Raw genomic sequence first — 26,949 nt, 5'->3', positions numbered from 1 at the left:
GTTGCTACTGAACACTAAGTCAAATACTGACATTGGAGAAGTGTACTTTACTAGTAGGAAGTCTTAAAATTCCAGTCCTGCTGTCAGTCATCAAAAAATTTTGACACTTAAAAGTCACATCTTTTTTAAACTTTTTCAGATATAGCTCTCTGATTGGATCCAACAGACAGATTCACTTGTAAACATAAAGCGCCGACTTTTCCTGAAAGTCTTTAGCGTTAATTTTTCACTTACATTTCTACCCTGCTGCCTGGACTGTCTGCAGCCAATGAGCACTACCAATGAGCCAAGTGGACACATGTTCAAAAATAGCATCTCTCCTTTCCCTGGCTTCACTAACTTATTCACAAGTATTAACTGTGGACATGCATCCGGTTTCCTCCCAAGTCCAAAAGATGAGCTGGTTAGGTGCAGTGGCCATGCTAAATTCTCCCTCAGTGTACCCAAACAGGCACCAGAGTGTGGCGACTAGGGGATTTTCACAGTAACTTCATTGCAGTGTTTAATATGACCCTACTTGTGACTCTAATAAATAAAAATATTGTTAACTGATCCATTGAGACAAATAGAAAAGTTACAATGAAAACACGTTATTCTTAACAAAATACAAGGACCATAACACACAGTGTGGAAAGTAATGTTCTCCCACATGGCTTCCTGCTCAAACACATGGTCTGAAATTTGCTCAGGAATGCTCCTGTTCTATTTACCTTTGTGAAAGTGCATTCCTTTACACTTCCAGCAAAAGTGTAGCAGTAATCAGGACCAACTTTGAGAAAATGTCAGATCAAGCTTTCAGTATGATATCGATTAAAAAAAAACAAATTATGTCATTTTTATTCAAGAGAGTCAAAAGGTTCTAGACCTAAAAATTGTTTCCTCCCATTTTTGTGCAGAGGTTATGATTCATTATCTGTCCGTGCCCGCTCCCTCTCTGACAAGCAGTAATGCAAACTTTATGTGATTTTAGCATTCAGCTTATTGGGACTGAGTTGCTGAGTGGCTGAATGGTCACAGCCGGCTGAACAGTGTACATGGTTGGCACATGTTCCAGCCAGTCCGCACCTCTTCAAGGAGAACTGCACTTAGTAGAAGGAAACTGCTGCTGACTGAACTTAGTGCAATTGACTGGAAGAAAAGCTGAACAAATGGAGCACCAGGGAATACAGAGGGATCCAGCATCCACAAACATGGTTCAGGAGGCCTTGATTATAGATGTCGATAAGATTCCCTACCCTGAAACCAGAAAATGCCGCCCGAGGTCAACGAGCCTCTCCATGGTCCACCCCTTGCCTGCTACAATTCCCGTGGTGGGTAGAACGGGAAAATTAACCCCTATGTTTCCACAGGAGGCCAGAGACCCTAAAGCGACTCACTTTGAAAGGACTGGGAGCAGATGACCCGGGAGATAAACTCCCACAATCTGACCCCAAGAACTTGACAGTGTTGCCACAAGTTCAATGACCTCACAGAGGCGGCCAGGCTCAGTGAATGCATATCCGCATGATCTCATGTACACATTGCAGCACCAACATTTCCTGATGATTGGTGCACCACATCCCCATCACTCACTCCACTGAAGAAGCTTAACATCATCCAGGACAAAGCAGCCTGCCCAATTGACACCCATCCACCACCTTCTCCATTCATTCCCTCTACTACTGATGCATAGTGGCAGCAGTGTGTACCATCTCAAAGATGCATCGCAGGAACTTGTCTAGGCTCCTTCAACGGTATCTTCCCAACCTGTGACCTCTACCATCTAGAAGGACAAGGGCAGCAGACATATGGGAATCTTACCACCTGCAAGTTCCCTTCCAAGCTATACATCATCCCCTGACACAAGGAAAAAAGAAGAAATCATGGGGTTAGGAGTGACTGAGCTGGCATCTGATGTCACCAAGATCATAAAGGATGACAATATGTTCTCACCCATGCTCTTTCTCAACTATTACCCTCAACCTCATCCTGTTTTTTGGCAATCTGTTGATGGTGTGATCATGTCTGCAGCTTTCCATAACTCCCCCTTCCCTCACCACAACACTGACCTTTCTTCCAAATCCAGCTACTCACCACAAAACCTCCACAAACGTTCCTCAGTACCTCCACAAACTTTTCAATAACAAGTAATTCAAAAGCATCTCAGTCAAATGACTGGCCCTTTAAATAATGCTAGCGAGAAGCGCGTGATGGAATGGGTGTCCAGTGGACATGTGCAGTCCATGTTCTAGAAACATGCGTCAAATTAGCTAGAAGGTTGCGTGACATCACATTTCCAACTCAAAACTTCCAGCCTGTGCTAAATGCTCTTCCCGGTGTGGAGTGCTGGAAATGGCCAGAAGCACTTTGGGCTTTCCGGTGGTGGAGCACCATCTTGTAGCCCTCAATCTGCAAACTTTAAGAAATGAATTCTCAATACATGAGTGTCACTGTCAAGGCCACATCTCATGATCATCCCTGAGAAGGTAGTCTCTGAACCTCTGAGACCGGGTGAGAATTTCAGAATTTTGACCTGATGATAAGAAAATAACAGCAATAAAGGTTCAGGAACTTGGAGGTGATGCCATTCTCAGAAAATTGCCACTCTTGACCCACTCAATGGTGAAGGTCAAAGGGAGGAAGGTTCTGTTAAAGTAACAATGACTTGCTGCAGTGCATGCCATAGTTGTGGTAATGGAAGAGGTCGCTATTGAGTTTGCTGCTCATGCCACCAATCAAGTGAACATCTCTTTGCTGGATGGTATTGAGCTTCTTGATTGTTGTTGTAGCTGCACCCATCCAGGTAAGAAGTGAGTGTTTTATCAGTCTCATGATTTGAGCCATACCGATACTAAAGGAGGATCAAAAGGTGAATCATTCATCACAGGGCAAAGAGTTTCTGTTCTACTCTTGTAGCCATGACATGGAATCGACTATCCCAATTTAGTTTCTGCTCCACAGTGCACCTTTAGATGTTATGGTAAGGGAACTTGCTGATAGTTGTGTCATTGAAGGTCAAGGGGAAATGACTGGACTTTCCCTTGTTCACAATTACCTGACGCTGATGTTACCAGTCACTTGTCAGCCAAGTCCGCATGTTTTCCAGGTCCTATTATGAGCTGACATAGGCTGCTTCATTAGGACAGGTTTTGTGAAAGGAGCTGATTCAACAACAAACATGTCCTAATCCTGACCTCATGATGGGGGAAAGGTGATTAATGAGACAGTCAAGGGCACTTCCCTGAGGAACTCCGGCAGTCACATCCTGGGATTGTGATGATTGGTCTCTGAGAACAATGGTCAACTTCCTCTAAATCAAGTATGATTTCTTGATTGGAGAAGTCATCCATCTATTGGAAAGTTTTCTTGCATTGACTTCAGTTTTTCTAGTGCTCCTTGGTGCCATACCTGGTCAAAGGTTACCTTGATTTTGAGGCAGTGTCCTCTAGCACTCAATACTTGCATCCATTCTGGATCAAGGCTATGATGAGGATTGAAGGAGAGTTATTCTTTTGGAACTTAAATTGACCATCAGTGTGCAGGTTATAGCTGAGCAGATAGTGCTGGATATCACTATCAATAACTCCTTTCATCACTTTATTGATGATTAGAATTTGCTGAAAAGAAGGAATTTGCTGGGTTTGATTCATCCAGTTTTTTGTGACTGAGCTAATAACTGAGCAATCTTCGACAATGACGGGTTGATGTCAATTTCAAAGCTGTTCTGTAACAACTGATAGGAAAGTACACAGGTCACCGATACTGCAACTTTGATGCTGTAAGAATAAATAGTCTTTGCTCTGTCCAATGCACTCAGTCACTTCTTAATGTAGCTTGAAGTGAATAAAATGGACTTGATACCAGGGATTGGTATCTCAGGAGAAAAGCAAACAGGATTGTACACTCAACACTTTCGGCTAACGGCACTGGGAGCAGTTCAGCCTTGTATCCTGCACTTATAACTAAGCTCCATCATAGCTGAGGATGGGAATAGTCATGGACCCTCTTTTTATCACAAAATCAATTAGCACTGTTGATTATTTGCTGATTTTAGTCTTTAGCATAGAATAACCCTATATATATATTCATTTCTTCCATACCTCATTCTAAATTACGCTTGCTGCTGAGTTTGATATGTCCTTCTACACTTTCCATTGAACCAGGGTTAATTTTCTGGGGAATTATGAAGTGAGGGTTTTTCTGGGCTATGAAGTTACATATTGTGACGCTTTACAATTAAGTTGTTGCTGTTGACCCCATTGGATCTCCAGTTTTCAGCTGCTAGATCCATTTGAATTCTGTCACAGCTAGCATGGTGATAGTGCCACATTATATGATGGAAGTTGAGAATATGTTTTCATAGGACTGTGTGGTGGTCAATCCTGTCAATTCCATTGTGGACTGACATGCCAATGATAGGTAGGTTGGTGGTGATGCAACCAGGTTGGCTATTCCCTCTTGTTGATTCTCTTAACACTTGTTTTAAGCACAGGTGGATTGCTACTTCCTTCCTCAGCCAGCTTGGTTAGTGATCTTACCACTAAGATATTCTTGATATTGGAGCTGCTCTTCATGAGGTTTGGAGACAACATTGAGAGCTCTCAGGGCCATTCCTCCCTGACTGTATGGACGGAATTTACCACCTCGTCTGCCCAGAATTGGAGCGGGCGAGGTTCGCAGAATGATATTCTCTGTTGGCCTTGGGCGGCCAACAGAGCCTTGGGCAGGTGAGGTGGTAAAATTCCAACATATATCTCTGTGCCCAACATCTGATGGGCCTATCTTACTGATGGCACAGAACATACACACAGGTGGTGATTGGCTGAATGTGGCTCTGTCAGGCTGTTATATAAGAAGTCAGTGGGTCAACGCTCCCAATTGGAGCACTGAATCCAGATGTTGTGAGAAGAACTTTGCAGGATCAACCTGACTGAGACAGTTTCAGTCTTATCTTTGATGTTTGGCCATAACTGATAGATCCATCTAATTTTTCAGCTTAGTGAAGTTTGTAGTATTTGTTTATAAATCTCGATGGCTTGCTAGGTCACTTCCGAGGATATTAAGAATCAACTACATACAGAGTTTCCAGATCAGAAAGAAGAGGCAAGTTCTTTCTCTGATAAATTCAATTTTATTGCTGTTGGCTGACGCTTGATTCAAGGATAATGTCTACTCAGGGTGGCAAGCTTATGCCACAGGCCTTCATGTGACCGAACAGATCAATTCTCAACCCACAGATCTTTGGGCACGGAGCAGGATATCCCACTGACAGTAGGATCCAAAATGCAGGATTTGCTGCCTCTTCTTTCCGTCTCCATTGCCACTCTACCTCATCATCAAGATGTTGTGACACAAAGGAACTTGTGGCTTGAGCAGCTTGATGTACAAGTCGTCAGCCATTTCGAACCATTGGTAGCGAGCTTGTCCTCAGTCATTAATGTCAGTACTGCCACATGGTAGGGAGAGCTTCAGAGTGTCTTTGAAGCATTTTCTCAGTCCTCTCCTGGAATGCTGGCCATTTGAGAGTTAAGAAAACAAAGCCTGGCACAGGGGACACTTTTCAGCCATCTGGACAGTGTCCAGTCTATCAAAGGTGACCTTGCAGGGGTTTTGCCTGAATGCTAATGGAGCTGACATCAAGAGGACACTGGTGTTTGTCTGACAGTTCTATGATTGAATGTGGAGGATGTGACAGAGGCATTGCTGAAGGAATTGCTCTAGCACTCCACGTGTCACCGGTACACAATGCAGGTCTCACTGCGATACAGGAGTGCAGTGATAATAACTACTCTGCACAGTAGCACTTCTGTTGGCTTGCAAATGTCTTTGTTGTCGAACACTCACTGCGGTGATTTGTAGAAGTCTGAGCTGAAGCAACTGAACCAGTGCCCAGACCTTTGGGTTTGAGCATAGTTCTCACTCGGTGGGTTCGACAACACAATGCTGAAATATATAACCACCTAGAACAAAAACAAGCAACCTTCACTGCCTGGCAGGACAACACAAGGTCACAGGCAAAGGACACAGCACTCCAAAAGATCAAGACTGATGCCCAAATACAAATCCAGAAGATAAAAGGCAAGTGGTAAAAAGAGAAAGCCCAAGAGATCCAGCACTATGTTGCGTATCAGGACATGTGAAGTTTTTTTGAAACCACCAGGGCCATCTACAGACTAAAGTCAAATGGACAAAATCCCCTTTCTCACAGGAAGAAATAACAACATTTTGAACAATTCCTCACCTGTGAACCCACAGTGGCAGCTGTAACTCTCCAGGCTGTCCCCCAATACCCTGGGTAGAATCCATGGGTGAACTACTGTTGATGAATGAGCTGCAACAAGCAATCAAATGGATGAAAAACACCAAAGCCTGCAGCCCCAATGGTATTCCAACTGAGGTTTTAAAAGCTGGTGGGCTTTTACTCACATCACAACTCCATGCACTCATCCGACAGATTTGGGAAGAAATAGAACTTCCCCCAGTTTCAAAATGTCACAATTGTAACCAGCTTGAAGAAGGGTGATTAAACATGCTGTGGGAATTATCAAAGTATTTCCCTCTTGTCCATAGCATTCACCTGAATCACCCACTTCCCATAGCAAAGGTTATCCCCTCCCCAGAGACACAGTGTGGCTTTAGACCTGTCAGAGGGACCTCCGATATGGTCTTTGTTGCCAGAAATATCCAAGAAAAATGTTGAGAATAATACCAGGAACTCTGCATTGCCTTCACCGATCTGACCAAAGCATGAGATTTGCAAGTCTCAAACCAAACAGCTTTCTGGCTCCATATTCCTCCAGCTAATCAGCTATGGCAGACATCACCATTCAGACTCAGAGCAGCTTTCAAGGCTGGGGGGTGGGTGGTGGGCAGAGCTTTCAAGGGCAGAAATTCTTTCCACTTAGGGACAGAGCTCCCATACTCAACTGGTTAAGGCTACCTGCAGCAATAAAGTTGCTGGGTTGTGAGCATTACACCCCACTGTAAAATTAATCCCACTGTGCTAAGCTCAGGCCTGTGCTATTTGTTTCTTTTTTTACATTGGTATTGTTGCATTATCATTGATCTCACTATTTTAGCTATAAAATGCAAAAAAAACTAAAGATGGTGAAGTATCATTTCATTGCTGTAATATTTGTGATCAATGTTTTGGGCAACCATCCAAATATATTAATGAGCTAAAAATTGGTTTGCCCTGTTTTTTCAATGTGGAGGTTATGATTTACAATCTGCCCTCACTGCTCCAATTTGAGGTGGGTTGCACATAGATTTTGTGCTGCAATCTTATTTAAACGGTTGTACTATAGGGCTGAGCAACTCTCATGCTACTGGTTGTTTTTGCAATGAGCCCAGTAGTATTGTGCTGATAGCACATGATGTACTCAGCCTTCTGTTCTTAAAGATGGCCCATCCTTCTTAAAGGAAAGCTGCACTTCCATGAAGGCTGCCAACAAGTGATTCTGAAATATTAATTTTGATTTGATTTATTATTGTCACATGTAATTAGTATACAGTGAAAAGCATTGTTTCTTGCGCACTATACAGATAAAGCATATCACAGAGAAGGAAAGGAGAGAATGCAGAATGTAGTGTCACAGTCGTAGTTTGGGTGTAGAGAAAGATCAACTTAGTGCAAGATAGGTCCATTTAAAAGTCTGATGGAAAAAGGAAGGAAGCTTGGAGCATGAGCTTAGGAAGAGGGCATTGAAATGAAGTGATCACGCAATGGAGGTGTACTCAAGGAGAGAAACTATGTCTCCACACTGGGACCTGAAGGCTCTCACAGCAGACTTGCTGAAGGGACTCAAAGGTGTTGGCATGAGTGGTGAATGTCCAGAGTGTAGTGAAGAGGGCCTGTCATTAGCGCTGGAAGATTAATTACCTCACCCATACAGTCAAGGTCAGTGAATACATCTTTGCACTACCTTTCATACCAACCAGACCACCAGTTTCTCACACAGCCCAATGGTATCACACCTCTTGCCACCCACCCTGAAGTACTCACTCAACCTTAACATTCAAATATTCAACCTTACCCAAACACACCTTCCATTGCTGCCAGTCTTAGATGCACTTCTCACTGGCTCCACATTCCTCCGGCTAATCAGTTATGTCAGGAACCCAGGCAGTGCTATGCAGTTACAACAGTCTCTATTTCACTTACAGGAGAAAACAGGAAGTAGTAACTGGCTCTCAGTCCCATTCCCTGAACTGGATGATGGAGCTGGCACTTAGAATAGTGGGGTCAACCATGAGAATGCCCATGGCAACTGGCATCTTCAAGTTCAACAGGGATGATGGATGTTTTTGTCTTAAACCCTTTCTAAGCTCCCTGCTCACCATCATATTGCTATCTGGCATGAAGCAAAAGTTCAGAGGCACATCCTGTTTTCCACCCCACCCACTCCTCCCTCGCCACTACCCTATAGGCAACAGATATGAGAACAGGTCTGGGAGAGAGCACGGAGAAACTGGTGAGTGGACCTGACAGAAAGCATGGAGAAACTGGTGTGTGGTCTGGGAGAGAGTACAGAGAGACTGGTGACTGGGTCTGGGAGAGAGCCCAGAGAGAGTGGTGAGCAGGCTTGAGAAAGAACAAAGAGAGATTGGTGAGTGCACATGAGAGAGAGAGCACGGAGAGACTGGTGAGCGCACCTGAGAAAGAGCATGGAGGACTGGTGTGTGGGCCTGAGAGAGAGCACAGAGAGACTGACTTTTGATTTGATTTATTATTGTCATACGTATTAGTATACAGTGAAAAGAATTGTTTCTTGTGTGTTACATAGACAAAGCATACCATTCATAGAGAAGAAAATGAGAGAATGCAGAATGCAGTGTTATAGTCATAGTTAGGGTATAGAGAAAGATCAACTTAATGCAAAGTAGGTCCATTCAAAAGTCTGATGGCAGCAGGGAAGAAGCTGTTCTTGAGTTGGTTGGTACATGTCCTCAAACTTTTGTATCTTTTTCCCGATGGAAGAAGGTGGCATTACTAGAGAGTTTAAAAGAGTTAGAATGAAGTTTTAGAAGCATAGAACGAGAGTAAAATATAGAAATAGAAGGTGTGAGTCCATCTGAGAGACAGCACAGAGAGACCAGCAGCAGGCATGAAAAGATCAAAACCCGCAAACAACATTCTAAAGAAAATCAAAGTCTGATGTTACAGGCAAGAAGATAAGTGATTAATTGATGAGTAATTTTCTCTTTTTGCTTTCTAAACTAGAAGCTGGAAATTAAAATTTCAACCAGGGCTGAATTAATATGAGCATAAGCATAGAGCAGGTCTTGAGGTAATAATTACTGACTAAATCAGCCTTCTCAGGCCTTTTCATGTGAGAAGCCACATTTCAATTTTTTTTCACTTGGGACCTATGGGCAAATTTCAGAAAAATATGGTTTGGCATAACATTAAACATGAATTTCAAAAAAGAAGTTGAAGTAAAGAAACAATTAACTGAGTAAAAAAAGTCAAATCAATAAATTGATAGTTTTTAAAAATTAATAATGAGTAAAGATGACCATGAGAGTGTGAATATGTGTTGCGATGTGTGTGAGTGAGAATCCTAAGCCTGCGAGTTGGCCAGACACACTCTGCACAAATTCATTTTCACACTCTCTCTTCACCCCACCTTTGTTTTAATTCATTCATGGGATGTGAGTGTCGCTGGTTGGGCCGGCATTTGTTGCCATTATAGAAGGCATTTAAGAATCAACCACATTGCTGTGGATCTAGAGTCACATATAGGCAAGGCCAGGTAAGGATGGCAGATTTCCTTCCCTAAAAGACATGGGCTTTTACAATGGCCAACAATGGTTTCATCATTAGACTTTTAGTTTCAGATATTTAGTGAATTCAAATTTTATCATCTGCCATGGTGAGATTTGAACCGCAATCCTCAGAACATTACCCTAGATCTTTGGATTACTGGTCCAATGACAATTCCACTATACCACCAACGCACCCCCAGGTTCTCACTGGACAGTTTCTAATGACCCCATCGCTCCCCTACTAGCCTGGCTCTCTCTCTCTCTTTCCTTCCCTCTCTGAAACCATCTTCATTCTATGACTCTAACAAGGAAAGGTGCATTGCTGGATCTGCTGCTGGAAAATGAGTCTGGTTAAGTGTCTATGGGGGAACATTTAGGTAAGAGTGATCATTGTATCATAAGGTTTACACTGGTAACGGAGAAAAGTAAGGACCAATGTAAAGAATGTCTAGATTGGGAAAGAGCTATGAGAAACGATCCAGCCAGCCTAAAATGGAACCAAACATTGACAGGAGAAACTGTAACAGAATGATAGGTGATCATGAAGGAAGAAATACTTCAGGTACAATACAAGCTAGGTATATTCCAACTGCAGCACTAGTGAAGAAAGCCAAAAATAGGCTTCTTTTCATGACAAGGGATATGAAGTAAAAAATGATGCATTTCAGGTGAATTCTTCAGGTGAGAACCAGGCCAAATACAGTATTTGAAAGGAAAGGGAAGAAGAACGTTAAGAGTGGCAAAGAGAGAATAAGAGAAAAGAATGGTAGTATGCATCAAAAGGACCTCAAAATCCTCCAACAGTAATTGGATAGTTAAGAGATGGAGGGGTCCTATTAGGGACAAAGAAAGTGATATGTGCTTAGAAGAGCAGGACAAGGCTGCAGAACTACATGTCATTGTTTATTTTTTGTAAAGCAACATAGTCATAGTCTTTTTCACTGAGATTCTCTCTATTGTATCACAGCTCTGTCAATGACCAGTCTCTTTTTCCTAAACTCCAACTTTGCTCTTCCAGTGAAATTCCATGGAGGGGCCCAGAGACTCTTCTCTCCATAATGCCCTCTACCCTGCTGAAGAGCCATGCTTCGGAACAAGCTGATATGATTGATTAAGTTGAAACTAGCCAAAGTGTCTTTCACAAAGTGCCCCAAGATGGTTCTTCTGGACACAGGTACTTTGGAATGGGAAGTCTGACAAGGATTTCAAATGAACCAGACTGGTGAATGTGGAACTGACAGCTCAACCATTTGCATGCTAATTTTCACGTGGCTTAACTTGCCAGCAGACTGTAGCAGTGAGCCGCCCTTGCCCGTTTTGAAAAAAAATGCTTGACTGATCTAGTTGAGTTAATGAGCAAATTATGGTAATTTTGTTATTACAAATGCACAGAAATTTGGGGAACAATTTATTCCTAGTTTGATAAATACTGATATTCCATTGATTGCCATTGGCTATAATGTTTTTCTCACCTTAAAACATTTTTAAAATAAGGTTTTTTTTGATAAAATCTCACAGTTAGATTACAGCAGACAGTACAAGCTTTTGGACACAGTCTTGGTCAGTAATGTGAAATAGATTCTCAGCAAATTGGGCATCCATTTTGCTCTGCCTGGATTTCCTTTTCCAATTGGACTCAGCGGCTGAGAAAATTGGGCACAGTTGTAAACCATGGTGAGTAAGCAGTCTCTCTTCCCAAACATGCTCTGCCAGCTAGTGAAGAGCCTCATTCACAGATGGCACTAACTGAGAATCACAGATGGATGGCCACGTTGAAAACTATGGGCAAAATTATCTCTTGGTACATGTGCGTGTGATTCTACACAGGAAGAGTGCATTTGTAAGATCTGTACTTATACCAGAACAAGGTGGACAGAGAAAGTACTCCAGGACTGAAACAATACATTTAATAAAATACATCTGCCTGAACCGAGGTAGGAATTGGTGAGAATTCAGCAGAATGATTAAGTGAAACAGTACGCCTATTTTATTTCAATCACATTGTTTCAATATGTACAAAAAAGATAAATTTTGTTTTGGAAGGCGTGTAACCATCATATTAACACTAAATTACTAGTCTTCACAAGGGCAATTAGGGATGGGCACAAACGCTGGCCTTGCCTGTGAGGCCCATATCCCATAAAATAATTTTTAAAAATAGACCCACAGCTGTGAGCATCATGAAAGGTTTGTGCAATGTTTATCAGCACTGTATTCGTATCCACTCCCCTGGGGAATCAATATATTATTTGGGATGGATTTTCAAGATTGGTATGTGTCACAAACTTTGGTGACATTTTTAATTTTTCCTTGTTTGTTGATCATTATTTTCTATCACTGTTAATTCTGTGCCTGCCAAGTGGATGATTGAATGTGTGAATGAGAGACAGGCAGACACAGGAGACAGATGCAAAGGAAGGAAGAAAGAAAAACAAAGAAAGAAATACAAAGAAGGAGAGACACATACATGGAGAGTGAGGTTTAGAGAAACAGAAAAATAGAAAATCAGATACATGCCCAGATTTTCCGATCCTGCTCACCATAGGAATTGTTGAGGGTGGGACAGAAAATTTGACGGACCAGCGAAAGGTCCACTGACTTTGAGTGAGAATTTCTGATTCCACGGCGGGCAAGGCCAGGGAATTCTGCCGATAGAATTACATAGCAAATCAAACAGAAAAAAGCCATTTAACACAGCCAGCTCCACTTATACCTCCTCCCATCTTTCCTCAGCTAACATTTATCAGCATTTCACTTCTCCCTCATATACCTATCCAGCTTCCCTTAAATGTGTCCATATTATTTGCTTCAACTATTCCCTGCAGTAGTGGGCTCTGCATTGGGTAAAGGGATTTCTTTTGAATCCTCTATTTGGTTTCCTGGCGACTATCCTATATTCATGGGCTCTAATTTTGCTTCTCCCCTCAAGTGCAAACATTCTCTCTGTGTCTATTCTATTGTAACCTACAATAATATTAAATGCCTTTGTTAGGTCACCCCTCAGCCATATCCATTTGACGCCAAAGGAGATGCAACTAGTTCATCCTTTCCTGGCAAGTACAATATTTCTAGTGCCACTTTTGTTAAAGGAAACATTCTGACTGGCCTTGCCAATGTCCTTTTAACAATATGACACAAGCAGATAGATGTGTACACAGTATCCAAATGTGAGATAACCAAGGTTCAGAACAAGTTTAGCATAACTTCTCTACTTTTCAATTCTGTCCCTCTAGAAATAAATGTTTCTGCTGAATTTGTTTTTTCATGGCCATACTAACCATATAATTTTAGTAATTTGTGCTCCCAGATTCTTTTGTTCCTCTACCCTATTTAAATTTTTATTTTCTAATGTTTGACCTCCTTATTTTCTTAGTTGCAATTGCTGGCTTTGCAGTCAGTCAGTAAACTAGTGTTTGGCTTATTATTGTTCATGTAACACTGAGTCACATCATTAATAAATAGCACTGAAAACTAATTTGTTAAGGGTCATTTAAAAATAAAATGCATGTTTTCATTAAAAACAAATTACCGGTCTTCTTAAAGGACAGCTGGGCTTCTGAGTCCTGTTTAATGACTAGATTTTCTACCCACATCACTATCTTGAACATCAAACCCTTTTTCTGTCGCTGAATGTTGAACGTCCCAGGAGATTAGTAAATCTGACAGTTAAGTGAAAGAAGAAATATTAGAGATGTATCTAAGTGTTTTATCCCTGTGGAGAAGTGTCTAACTGTATAGAGGTTAATGAGACCAGTGTCTTCACTCCTACTCCCAGTGCTTTTTCAGCCAGTAACTGTAAAAGAAATCCTTCTCTCCAGTGAACACACACAAAACCTGATACATTTCACAAGCTCCCCTAAACTCAGCACTCTGCTCCAAATGCTGAATCTCACACTCACCAGGCACCATCCCTGTCAGCGTTGGGGCTGAGTAACTGCCCTGTGCAGCGGGGGGCACATGCGGAGGGTAGCCAGGAAGAGTCGTGCTGGCCAAATCACGACCTGGAAGACAAAACAAAATGTATGATGCTGAGACAAGCTCTTAGATATGTCTCTGACACTAATGCCTGCGGCTCGTGCTATGATCAGGTCCCCACACCACCAACACTGTGAAAGCTGCTGTAATGACAACCTCTGGGACTGATGTCCGGTGGTCTTTCTAGGTAGGTGGTCTCTTAATGCAGGTCCATGCACTGACTTATCATTGAGGCTGACATGACATCAGGTAAAATGAGGTAAGCACTGCTTTAATATGTTGCCAGGATGAGGGGATATAGTGAGATTACAGAATGAGGGAACACAATGAGATAATAGAATGGGTACATTGAGACTAAAGACACAGATTTATTTAGATCTTGGACAGATGGGTTACAGTGAAATTACAGACAAAGTGGATATGATTAGACTATAGACAAAAATAGAATAGTTAGATAACACCTATCACTATAAAAGACTACGCAGCTAAGCCACCAGTCGTCATCAACAGGGACGCACCTGAGATGTGTTGTGTGAAGAGTTGAATGCTCGAGATTTCTGTTACCATGATAGGGTACATACCTGAGCGATTTTCACTCTGAAGAGTGAAAATTTTCACCTGAAGAGGTACCATGCCTGTTGTGGTGAAAGGGTACACACCCAAAATGCCTGTTAATTTCAAGGGATGTACACAGTCCAAATATCTGTTATTTTAGAAGGTCACTCATCCCAAATGTATGCTGTTTTCAAAGGGGTACACACTTAATTTGATGTGAAGATATCATAATCAAGACTCCTATTGTTATGAAGAGATGGATATTATTAAAAAGGGATGCACATCCAAATGTCTGCTGTCACGAATGGATACAAACTGGAGATGACTTTTATGAAGGATATTCACCCAAGATGTCTACAATTATGACAAAGTATACACCCAACTCATCAGTTGTTAGCAGGAAGTACCCATGTGAGACTTCTGTTGCTATGAAAGGGAATGCACTGTCAGTGCCTATTATTTTGATACACCCGAGATGCACACCCAAAAATGCCTCTTCATGTGAAGGGGCACACAGTGAAATGTCATAAACTGACTTTTTCTCCAGATTTTATCAGTTTCCAGTATTTATTTTTGCCTCCTTTTTATTTCACGTAAGCCTAAGGCAGACAGGGGATTCTGGGACAATAACGACCCTGGCCCAAGCTGGGTGTGACTTTATATAAAGGTGGGTTTCCAGCAGCTTTGAGACTGTGTGCCGGTGTCACACAGCTGTGTTTGGCATTGACTTGAATCACCAGATACCAGCCAATACTACCAATATTTGTATGACACGGTACAATGAACAATCTACTTGCCAAGTTAATAGGATGGCAAGTGAAGCAATTACTAATGTGATGACTAGTAATGATTGCCTGGGCTTCTGGAAGCTTCACCTAGGCTTATTGTTGATGTGCTAGCTTGGGCAATACATGCATGATGACTAAATCCTTAATATACTATGGGCATTTTTTCCTGCTTAGTCTTTCATACAACTATTAGAAGAATCCAAACCTTGGATTCTAGTCTGACTAATAGGCATGAAAATCGATAATTATTGAGCCCAATTATTAACAGCTTTAGTGAAGCAGGTTCTTTAGTTGCATATTAATGTGTATCTGGTGCTAGGGCCAAAGTTGCTATTGCTCTTTTTATTCCATTGTTTGAATTAAATAGTTCATATTCCCAGCCCCTGTTTTTCAATTTAGTTTTTCAGCCTGTTTCAGTGAAAGAAAATGATTTTATCAGAATCATGGCACAATTATCCACAAGCTGGGAACATTCATACTCAACTGAGTGGAGCCGAAGTAGATTTTTAAACATTATTTCACAGGATATGGGTCTATTTGGCTGGGTCAACATTTATTGCCCATCCCTAATTGCCTTTGTGAAGGTGGCGAGCTGCCTTCTTAAAACGCTGCAATCCATTCAAGTGTCCGATTAGAGTCACTGAGTTTGATCACTGGTTTTATTTGCCCATTGTTACATTATGAAAGGAGGACAGAAAACTTGCTCTGTTCTGTCTATGAAGAAAGCTTAAAGGACTGATTCTTATGACCCTTAGATTCAATTTTGCCCTCTTCTGGCAGCTTAATCAAGGATTCTCTGCAAAGCCCTCAGAGGATTTAGTATAGCGCAAATTCACAGGAGACAGTTTAAGAGTGGCACGGACAAATTGGAACGGACATTGACAATCGGCACAAGGAAATATGCTTCTGCAGACTCAAATTTCAAATGCCATTCACTGATTCCACCCGATTAACTTATTGGGCTAAAAACAAGCAAAGGAGTGTCGGGGGAACAGAAGCTCGCTTGATGTACAGAAGTCCACAGATAGCTCTGCTATACTTGGAATATGGCTGCTTACAGACTAAAAGGGCAGTGGTGTAGTATACAGACACACTTTCACACAGAAAGAGATTTACAACAGTTGTCTCCGTTCTCACATTAGCAACGCCTCAGCAAGTATACAACATATGACTAACTTTTCACTCAGGTCGACAGTTAAAGCCCCATCATATCTAAGCAGAGAGGGGGACAACTGGGATTATCCTGCATTGACAGTGTTGATGATAAATGCCTCTCCTGGGTACGTTGCGGGAAAATACAACAGCATTTGGTTCAATCGGTCTTTTCTGCCCTCTGTTACGTGGAAAATAACAGCATCTGCTGATCCATGTTGTTTTCCATCAAGTTGCCCATCTCGCTTACCTCAGATGGCTCGACAAATAACTGTATCATCATGTGTGGTGGTACTGAACCATATAAATCCCAGTTTCCATCGCCAATCTGTGACAGAATTTCACATTCTGCCGCAGCTTTGGCTACAACGTTTCAGATATTACAGTAGCGACTACACTTATAAAGTATTTCATTGATTGTAAATGTTTTGTGATGTCCTGAAATCATGGAAGGCGCTCTATAAATGCAAGCCTTCTCTTTTCCCTTTCCAATAAGGCGTAGATTTCACGGGCAATGTATCTTGGGAAATTGCTGGCATTTAGATCACGAGATTAAATAATGAGAAACTGTTTCCACTGGCACCAGGGAAACACAGCTTTATGATAATTGGCAAAAGAATCAGTGGCAAATGAGGAGAATGTTCTTGTGCAGCACGATGTTACAATGAGAAATACACTATCCAAAAGGTAGTAAGTAGCCCAGTCCAACGCCGGCAACTCCACATCAAAAGGCTGGTGGAAGCAGGTTCAAAGGGGAAAAGTCTGTGTGTGAAGATGTGCTTAGAAAAATGTTCAGAATTAGAGACGATATTCCAGTTAATGCTAAGCCAATGCTTTATAAATGTTCATTAATATTTCTTTGTTTTTGTACTCTATGCCTTTAATTATAAAACCCAGGATCCCATATGCACTTTTTCAATCTACCCTGCTACCTACAATAATTTGTGCACATGTATTCCCAGCTGGTCTGTTTAGTGCTGAACTCCCTTTAGAATTGTACCCTTTAATTCAAATTACCCCACCTCGTTCTTACTACCCAAAATGTAACACTTCTGCAATGAATTTCATCTGTTGCCAGACTGCCCTTTCCATCAGTCTATGTCCTCAGCTATGACTCCCCATTCATTCATTTTGATGGAGTGAAAACAAGATGTCTGGATTTTTCTTTGAGACTCAGGCACACAGAGTCAGGAGAATTCCCTGTGTCACGCACCCAACTTTTTAAAGCTGGCTGCCCTCGACATCAGATTTTCGGTCAGGGGCACAGGCTATATTAGAATTTGGGGCAGGTGACCCCTGAGGTAGTGAGAAAGATGCTGGATGTAGAGACTGTTTGGGCAGAAGGCCTACCTCGCAGTTCTGTCACTGTGTCCAAATTGTGAAAAACAGAAGAACATTAAACATGCCTTCCATCCTGAAGGTGGGATTTTACAGCCCTAGGACCATAAGAAATAGGACTATGCCATTTGGCCCCTCGACCCTGCTCTGTCATTCAATAGATCATCGCTGATCCGACAACATTCCTTCCATCTACTTTCCTGCCCTATTCCAATAACCCTCGACTCCTGATTACTGATCAAAAATCAGCCAAATCTCCCTCACGCTGCCCATGCCCCATACATGCCAACCCATGCCACCTCATGCATTGTATCCACCCAAAGGCCCCTTATACCCTCCATACCAACTTCAGTCTCTATACATACCCCTTTGCCCTTTATAACAACTATTCCAACTTAGTGTCAACTCATATCCCCACCCAGCACCCTTTGCCCTTACACCAACAGCAGACCACAGGACCTATGAAGAGATGAGATAAAGGTAAATATTTATAAAATAAAGTTCTAAGGCCAGGTTTTTGTGACTCCCTCATGACGGGAGATTTGGCAGCTCAACTAAAAGTCATAGAATCATTACAGTGCAGAAGGAGGCCAGTTGGCCCATCGAGTCTGCACTGACCACAATCCCACCCAGACCCTATTCCCATACCCCCTCATATTTACCTTGCTAATCCCCCTGATAATAGGGTTAATTTAGCATGGCCAATCAACATATTTGGAGTGTGGGGGGAAACTGGAGCACAAAGAGGAAACCCATGCAACATGAGGAGAATGTGCAAACTCCACACAGACAGTGACCCAAGACTGGAATTGAACCCAGGTCTGTGGCGCTGTGAGACAGCAGCGCTAACCACTGTGCCGCCCAGAAGTCCACTGACTTTCAGTGGGACTGGATAATTCCAACAGCCAGCAGGGCCGGAAAATCCCACCCTACTGCAGATTTCGCCATATTGAAGAAACATTCATTCATAAAAACCCATTTACAACATTTAAATTCTTTCAATTACATAAAACTTTAAAATAACAAATATTCCATTCAAGTCCACAATCCTGATATATAAAAAGGTAAGTCCACTTCAAAGAGTCTATAACCACTTGTGAACCAACCTGTGAAATGGCAGACACCCTACTGTGATAATGGACAGTTGTAACATCTGTCATTCAGGAGGAATCTAGCAATCAGGCCAATGTCAACAGACTGAGCAAGCAATGACTTTTCTTAAAAAAAACACTCACAATAGCTTTTTTAAAGAATTAAAAGACAGGACTTTTAAATGACTTAATAGCTTGTCAGCTTCCTTTGGCAGGTGCTTTTGACAGTTCCTCTTGACAATTTTGACAGTTGATTTTGATAGGTTTGTTGACAGTTCCACAGAACCGGATAATTAATGAGTTAATGCACATTTTATACACATCCATTCTATTTGTAACAATTCCAAAGGCACGTGGCCTCCCTCAAAGGGCACCTGATCATCCAAACCCCTCCCAGAAACAGATCCAAAGGGATACCTTACCTCTCCAGACATATACCCTGGCTATTGTAAGAAACATATAAATTCAGACCTGATCTTACCAGGTCTACTCTGCACACTTCAGGTTTCACAGTCCTGGGCTACCAAAATCCAACTTCAGTAGAGGCAGCTGATGATTTAAATGGCCTTTGTGAATGGCGCATCTGTGAATCTTGAACGGCTCCAATTCACTATCCCATGAAAATAGGAAGTGCCATGTTCAGTATGGGTTCCACAGTTTTTGGGTACTTCTGCCATTTGTGCCATAATAGAGAGGTTCTCCATCATGGTGAAAATCCATGCATCATCTCTTAGCATGAAAATTCCCAGAATACACTCACTGGGAACAGCAGATCATTGAATCACGTTAATTGTCTTCAGCATTACTGAATTCAGATGGATCAAGAAAATCAAACTTCATTGCTCTTTCTGTTTGCCATCAAATGTGTTCTGCAGGGAACTTCAGGTGAGGATAGACTTAGCTGTTGTGTTCCTCTTTAAATAACTGAAATAGTCTAGATTTCCAGATGAAGGTGGCACCGCAGATCCACTGTCAGCCATTGACCTAAATCTTATTGTCAGTCATCACCTTTAAAGAAGGTAGAAAGAGAAATGCTTGGACTAATAGACCTGATTATGTTAGCAGTCTGCTGAAGTATGATTGGTTAACATTGTGCCAACATCCTAGCCAAGTGCCCAATCTTTATTTCAATACTCATGTGAATAAAGAGCAAAGGAGACATATCAGAATCTATATTTATGGTTGCATCGATTGCAAATCATAATCCTGTCCAATGGGGTGGCACCCTCACATTTAGCTGAACCTACAGCTTGCCTAGCCTCCTCTTCGGGGCTTTGAGTTAGGCTAATGACCTGTCTGCATAAAAGGGCCTTCGTTGCAGAAAAATAACTAGAGTTCAATCTGCTGGCTGCGAAAACAGTGGGAGTAGGGTGTCACCTCAATTGCTGCAAGCAGGGATGAGACAGAAGAAGAGCAACCTGAAAATTCCACTGTGATAGAAGATGGCATCAATAAAGTCTTCAGCGAGGCTCTACATCAATGTGCAGAAGCACAGTGGCTCTGCTGCTGCTTCTACATTTTCAGTGTTCATGTTGAGTTCCTCCCCACATTATCTCATTAGTGTTGGATAAAACAACATTAACATACATTCAACTGGACTGCTTTTGATGGCAAGATTACTCTTTCTGACAAGCCCTCTGCACTTTATCTGCACTCGATGGCACTACAAGTACTAAATGAAATCAGTAGTGAGAACAGTGCTGACCCAAGGATTGAGAGGGCAAAACTAATACCTCTCTACATTAAATGTTGATAAGGTAGACACAATTATCGATTGCATGACTCGTAGCCTGGAATTACCTGCTGAAGACGGGGAGATGTTAACATTAACTACGAACATTACAGTGGCCATGTTATGACCTAGACAGGAGGTAGGTAATAATGAGTATTCCAGCAGATTACTGTCGTTGCATAGAAGTAGTGCACAAATGAAAGGAAGGCATTTTATATTAATCAATCATACCCAGTGCAGTGAATAAGAGCTAAGGAAAGGCGTCCTTAAAACAATAAGGCTGTGCAGTTAATAATAAATATAATGATGAGGACACGTTGCAAACTATACAATGATAAATCAGCCCAATGTATTTAACCAATTCTATTCCACCTTCTTCATTCAAGTTTTTGTCCTTTAATTGGCTTGCCACGTTTAATTTTATCAGTCTCACACCAATGCTATGTGCTATCTTGGAATTCTGTGAACCTATTTATTCTTGGAACTTTTCCCATTTCAGGACATAACAAAGTAAATGGTCCAGAGCCATTATTCAATCAGGTCAAATAATGCTGACCTTGTCTCTCCGCAGTCCCACACCTTTTCCTTTAATTTTCTGCCCAACCCCATTTTTCTAATGAATGAGGATTCAATGCCAGAGCAGCTTTGCAGGACTTTCCGAGTCACCATTCTACATGTGTGGGCCTCAGCAGTGAGTATTGATATGAGTATTCAACATAGACTGGGCGATCATCTAGCAGAACCCCTGTCGGTCAATCTGCGAGCATGACCCCAGGCTTCCTGTCGCCTGTCATTTTAATTCTCTAGCTTGCTCCCACTCTGACCTCTCTGTCCTCAGCCTCCTACAGTATTCCAATTAATCTCAATGCAAGCTCAAGGAAGACATCTCTTCTTTCAATGAGGCACTTTACTGTCTTCTGGACTCAATATCAAGTTCAACTATTTTAAATCATAACTTCGGACCCATTTTTGTTTCTTTTCTCTTTATTGGTTTGTTTTTTCTCACCTTTGTCCTTTCATTTTTGTTCTGAATCTCTTCTCAGCTTATCATTTTGTTACTTTACTTATCCCATTAGCAGTCCCTTTGGTCTTGCATCATGAAGCTTTTAATCTCTTCACTCCTCACAGATGTTCCCCTTTTTCCCACATTCCCTTTCATTTTCTCAAAACTGTATTCTCGTACTGTATTCCAAACTCTTCCCAATCCTGACTACTGTTAGCACATTCTACCACCCAACACCGCCCCCACAAATTCTGTCCACAGAATGGAAGCCATTCAATTTCCTTTGTCCTTGAATCTTTCAAGCTTGGGTAGAAATAGATTAGCTTTTTAAATTAAGTATTTGCAACATCAAAGAAAGATATCAACTACTTAGCACACCAGTATAAAGCATACCTTGATACCCTCTACCTTTCCATTAGTCTGTCACTAAGTTATATTCCCACAGCATTAGACTAGCATTTACATAACCAAACCAGACCAACCTCATGGCAATTCAGGTTGAATCCAGCAATCTTGTACAAGTTCGGACTAAACTGATATTGTATTTTACCCCCATCCCATTCCCCCCCTCTCCCCCCACCCTGCTACCCTACACAAATATCCTCCCACCCCTACATTGTCCATCTGGAACTGGATGATAATAGTCCAAGATCATTCCTACAACATGTTCACAGCTAAGAGCAGTATCTTGCTTTATACTGGATTCAATTCAGCTCATGCTGCTGAAGGGAAATATGTGAACTCATTGCTCCATTCAGTTCTTTCTACTTTAACTTTCAGAACCATTTTCGTATGCATGTGATTGGAGTCATGAAGTTCCACAAGCATGTGCTTGAGCAGTTCCATACAAATGCCTGGAGAGTGTAAATAATGTTGATGCACAATTGATGTGAGCAATTCTGGCATGAGAGAGTTTTTCTGAGTAAATTTCAGTTTGTCCAATTAATTGTGGGGCGTAGGATAAATTCTCCAATCCCTAATTTTGCAGGGAGCTGTACACTTGGGGTAATTATTGCTGGAATTGTATTGCCTTGCCCGCCCAAGGCTCGTAAGATCCCACCCAAGGCCAATGGAGAATGCTATTCTGCTAGCCTCATCTGTCCCAATTCTGGGGCAGGTGGAGCAGTAAAATTCTGGCAATATGAGTTGGAGTTTAGGCAATCTAAGTGCTTCAGACACTGTGCCTGATTAAGTTAGAGGCAGGAGTAGCGTTCCCTAAAGACCCTGGGTAGTTCCAGCTATCCGTTGAGATCCCTCCTTCTCTTCCTCCTTGCACAGCTGCCCCTCTCCGTTTCCTGTGTTCCATATCCTTGTCCATGCCACAAACCCAAGAGAGACTAAAATATAGCCCTCATTAGTGAAAGCAGACTTTCTGCTGACAAGCCTTCAGACTTCCCCAAACTTCTTGTCAAAATCCAGAAACTGTTCATTTCTGAATCCTAGAACTTTTCCTAACTCCTCCATCAATACTGAACATAGTGTCTTCACTCGTTCTGCAGCAGCAAAAGAAAGTCACAACACCTTGGAAGTGAATAGTGGAGGGCTGGGGGAGGGGAAGGAGGGTTGCAGAGATCCCTCATGCTGCTACATGCATGTTCTGCTGGGACAACAGGACTACAAGATCCAAAATAGAAGGTGATCAGCCAAATCAGCTTTAATCGCTGCTTCACATCACACTCTCACCACTCTGTATGCCTCCCATGTGTATGGATGACACAACCTCACTAGTGTGCAGATGTAGCCAGAAAGAGTTCAGCCATTGTTTTACAAGCTCCAGGCTTCCTTAACATTGGCACCAAAAGGGAAAAAAAGGTGCATTTATATTGAACTTTTTAGGGCCACCTGACATGCCAAAACACTTTACGACCAATGAGGTACTTTTGAAGTGTAGGCACTGCTGTAATGTATGAAATGCTGCCAGTGCACAGTAACTCCCCCCAAACAGTAGTAATCTGTTTGGTGTGCTGATTGAGGGATAAATGTTGGCCAGAAATAACTCTTCTTTAAAATAACACCAAGGAATCCACCTAAGCAGGTCAGACAGAACCACAGTTTAACACCTCATCCAAGAAACAGCACCTATGATAGTACAGCACTGGAGTGCCAGCCTTTGCTTCTATGTACAAGGCTGTAGAATGGGACTTGAACCCAGCACCTTGTGATTTGGAAATAAAGGTGTTACCAACTGAGCCACATATTGCAGCACTACTGAGCTGAATTTTGCAGCCACAATGGTTATCAATAAACTCACAATCACAGGGTAACTGCAATTTTTGAAATTGATTTAATTGTCCATTAAGTTAAACTTTCGGTTCAGTTTTTTTGATTTTTTAATTTCTATTTGCAGTGGATCTAAATCCAAACTTCTGAATTCCTCCTTCAAGCAAGAACAGATTATCTAGTTAGTCATCTCAGTTGCAGTTTTTGAAACCTTACAAAACTGCAGTACTTTTTCCTTACAAATGTATGTGGGAAATGCTGACATGGTAATGTTTATTGCATGTCCTTAGTTGCCCTTAGGGCATTGAGAGTAAACCCAGATAGCATAGGATTGGAGTCGAATGTGACTAGATTGGGGAGGCATGACAGCTGCCTTCCTGAAGGTGAAGAACATTTGTGAATCAGTTGATTTTTTTATGATAATTCAGGAGCTTTCACAGTCATTTTCTGGTGACAGTCCACAGATTATCAGATTTATTAGATTCAGTTTCACAACTTGCCATGGTGGGATTCCATGCATTTGAAAAAGTAATGCATTGTCTATAAGATGTGCAATGGTCGGGGACATTGCCAACTCTTTTATTCCACACCACCCTCTGTATGTAACTAGATAGAAGTACTGTGAAGATTATTTTTTTCCCCAAATGGCATGGGAATTATTTCAAAATTAGCATGGAACAAAACCAATCTGGACATTTTGCGCTTTCAAATAGACATCATAAATAGTTATATATAAATAAACAACTACGTGCATTTATATAGCACCTTTAACATAGTGAAATATCTCAAAGCACTCCACCTTACTGGCACCTCCACATCGTTGCACTCTCTCGGTAGTGCACTGAAGTGGCTGCCTAGATTACACTGTTGGAGGTACTGCCTTTCAGATCAGACGCTAAACCAGGACATCACTTATATTCTCAGCTAGATACAAAAGACCCACGCCACTACTCAAAGAAGAGCAGGGAATTCTCCCTGGGGTCTTGATCAATATTTACCATCAACAAAATAGATTATTTGGTCATTTAGTTCATTGCTGTTTATATGACCTTGCATAAATTGTACGCCGCATTAGGTTACATTACAGCAATGACCGCACTTCAAAATATTACATTGGCTGCTTAACATTTCTTCTGATTTCACCCTCAAAATGGTTTTGCTCTAATTTTAAGATTAATCCTCCTTTTTCTGGATCCCCCCAACAAGAGGTAGTAACTTCTCCATAGTTATCCTATCAACTGCCTTCATCATCTTAAATGCCTCAAACAGCTCATCATTAAATGTTCTAAACTCACAAGTCTCACTTATGCAGCTTGTCCCCATTACTTAACCCTTAAAGCTCTGGAGTCACACAGATGAATCTGTACTGTTCGCCCTTCAAGACCAATATAGATCTCCTGAGATAATTACAGGAAGGTAATTGCATTGTGCACTGACAGTTTGGAGCACACTTTCACAGCACTAGGTTGCAAGTTTGGAATTGGACCAGGAGGTAAAAGCACCTGATTTAAAAATTGAATTGGAAATCATGCGGGATCCTACCTGTCTCCATACTCAAAATTTCAAGATAGGGTCCCATTGCACAAAACTCTCTGCAGAATGTGGCTACTTATAAAATTTATCCCATAGTCTGTATTTGCAGCAATTACACAAACAAAAGTAAATTATAGAATCCCTACAGTACAGAAGGAGGCCATTAGGCCCATCAAGTCTGTACCAAACACAATCCCACCCAGGCCCTACTCTCGTAACCCCATGCAATTACCCTGCAAGTCCCCCTGACACCCCTGACAGGGTCAATTTAGATGGCCAATCAACCTAACTTGCACATCTCTGGACAGTGGGAGGAAACTAGAGCACTGGAGAAAACCCACACAGACATGGGGAGAATGTTCAAACTCCACACAGACAGTAACCCAAGGCCAGAATTGAACCCGGGCTCTGGCGCTGTGAGGCAGCAGTGCTAACCACTGTGCCACTGCAAAGAGTCATCTCCATCTATATACTGCCTTTTATGACTTCAGGACAGCCCAATCAAATGCTTTTAAAATATAGTGACTAATATAATGTAGGAAAACTGACAGATGAAATTACATACGGCAAGATCTTCCAAATAGCAATGTTAAAAATGGCCAGATAAATTGTTTTCAGTGATGTTGTTTGAGGGATAAATATTTACCAAGACATCAGAATAACTTCTCTAGTTCACCTTCAAAATATGTAAAGCCATGCGATCTTTTATGTCCCCCTGAGAAGTAAAATGAGGCCTCAGTTTAATATCTAATCTGAAAGAGGGCACCTCTGATAGTGCTGCACACTCTCAGTACTACGCTGAAAGCTGCTTTTCCACAGCTAACAGCTTTCTTCAGTAAGTGAAAAACACTCATCTTGAACCAGTTTTTCCCATGATTGCATTTTTTTTTAAATGACCGGGAAACCACAAGATGTTTAGAGTTTTACTGATTATTGTAAATATTAATTTAAGTGACTTTGAGCAGATTAACTGTAGACAAATGCAAGTATCAACGTGGCTGAGCAAAACTTCATTAAGGAACTCGAGGGTCACTATGTACCTGTAAGTTATAGAAATGACTCCATTTGGGTCTTCTTTAAAAGGCTTCTTTATAAGAACATAAGAACATAACATAAGAACATAAGAAATAGGAGCAGGAATAGGCCATCTAGCCCTTCGAGCCTGCCCCGCCATTCAATAAGATCATGGCTGATCAGAAGTGGATCAGTTCCACTTTCCCGCTTTCTCCCCATAACCCTTAATCCCCTTGTCTATCAGAAACCTATCTACCCGTGACTTAAATATATTCAGCGAGGTAGCCTCCACCACTTCAACGGGCAGAGAATTCCAGAGATTCACCACCCTTTGAGTGAAGAAGTTCCTCCTCAACTCCGATCTAAACTGCTACCGCCCCACCCCCCTCCCCCCACCTTATTTTAAGGCTGTGCAGATGTGGAAGCTATGCGGGTTTTTCATTTCATTCAATAGGTGATAATGTGGAAACTTCTCTGAATCTTTTGCCTCTATAATGGTGATGTCATTGAAAGTCAAGGTACAATACTGATTGGAGACTTTAACAATACACATTACCTACAAATTCTCTAATGTTTTTATCAGTATTAATCCTGGTTTTGACTGCTATCCCTTGGGTTTGCAATATAAATATAGTATACACTGGCATAGAATAAAAAGTCAGGAGAGGGCATGCATTTTAAAGTCAGAATTCTGCAACAAAACAAGCTCCATCTGTTTGCCCAAATTGTTTTACACAACACAAAGCAAGCCATTCCATAAAGAAGTAGCTGCAGTTTCTGACCTGGCTCACTAACTGAGTC

At 41.7% G+C, this 26,949-nt stretch overlaps 1 protein-coding gene across 1 annotated transcript in view; it reads right to left on the bottom strand.

Annotated features, from left to right (window-relative positions):
• LOC145343420 (paired box protein Pax-5) overlaps positions 1-26,949 on the bottom strand; it is a 199,750-nt gene that overhangs the window by 48,668 nt on the left and 124,133 nt on the right. Inside the window, exon 8 of the mRNA XM_080189649.1 lies at positions 13,647-13,748. Coding sequence (XP_080045775.1) covers positions 13,647-13,748 — 102 coding nt within the window. The remainder of the gene's footprint in view (positions 1-13,646; positions 13,749-26,949) is intronic.

This window comes from Carcharhinus amblyrhynchos, chromosome 5 (assembly GCF_965287045.1).
Source record: "Carcharhinus amblyrhynchos chromosome 5, sCarAmb.v2.hapA, whole genome shotgun sequence".
In the NCBI taxonomy this organism is placed as follows: domain Eukaryota; kingdom Metazoa; phylum Chordata; class Chondrichthyes; order Carcharhiniformes; family Carcharhinidae; genus Carcharhinus; species Carcharhinus amblyrhynchos.
This window is presented reverse-complemented; position numbering and strand designations above follow the sequence as displayed.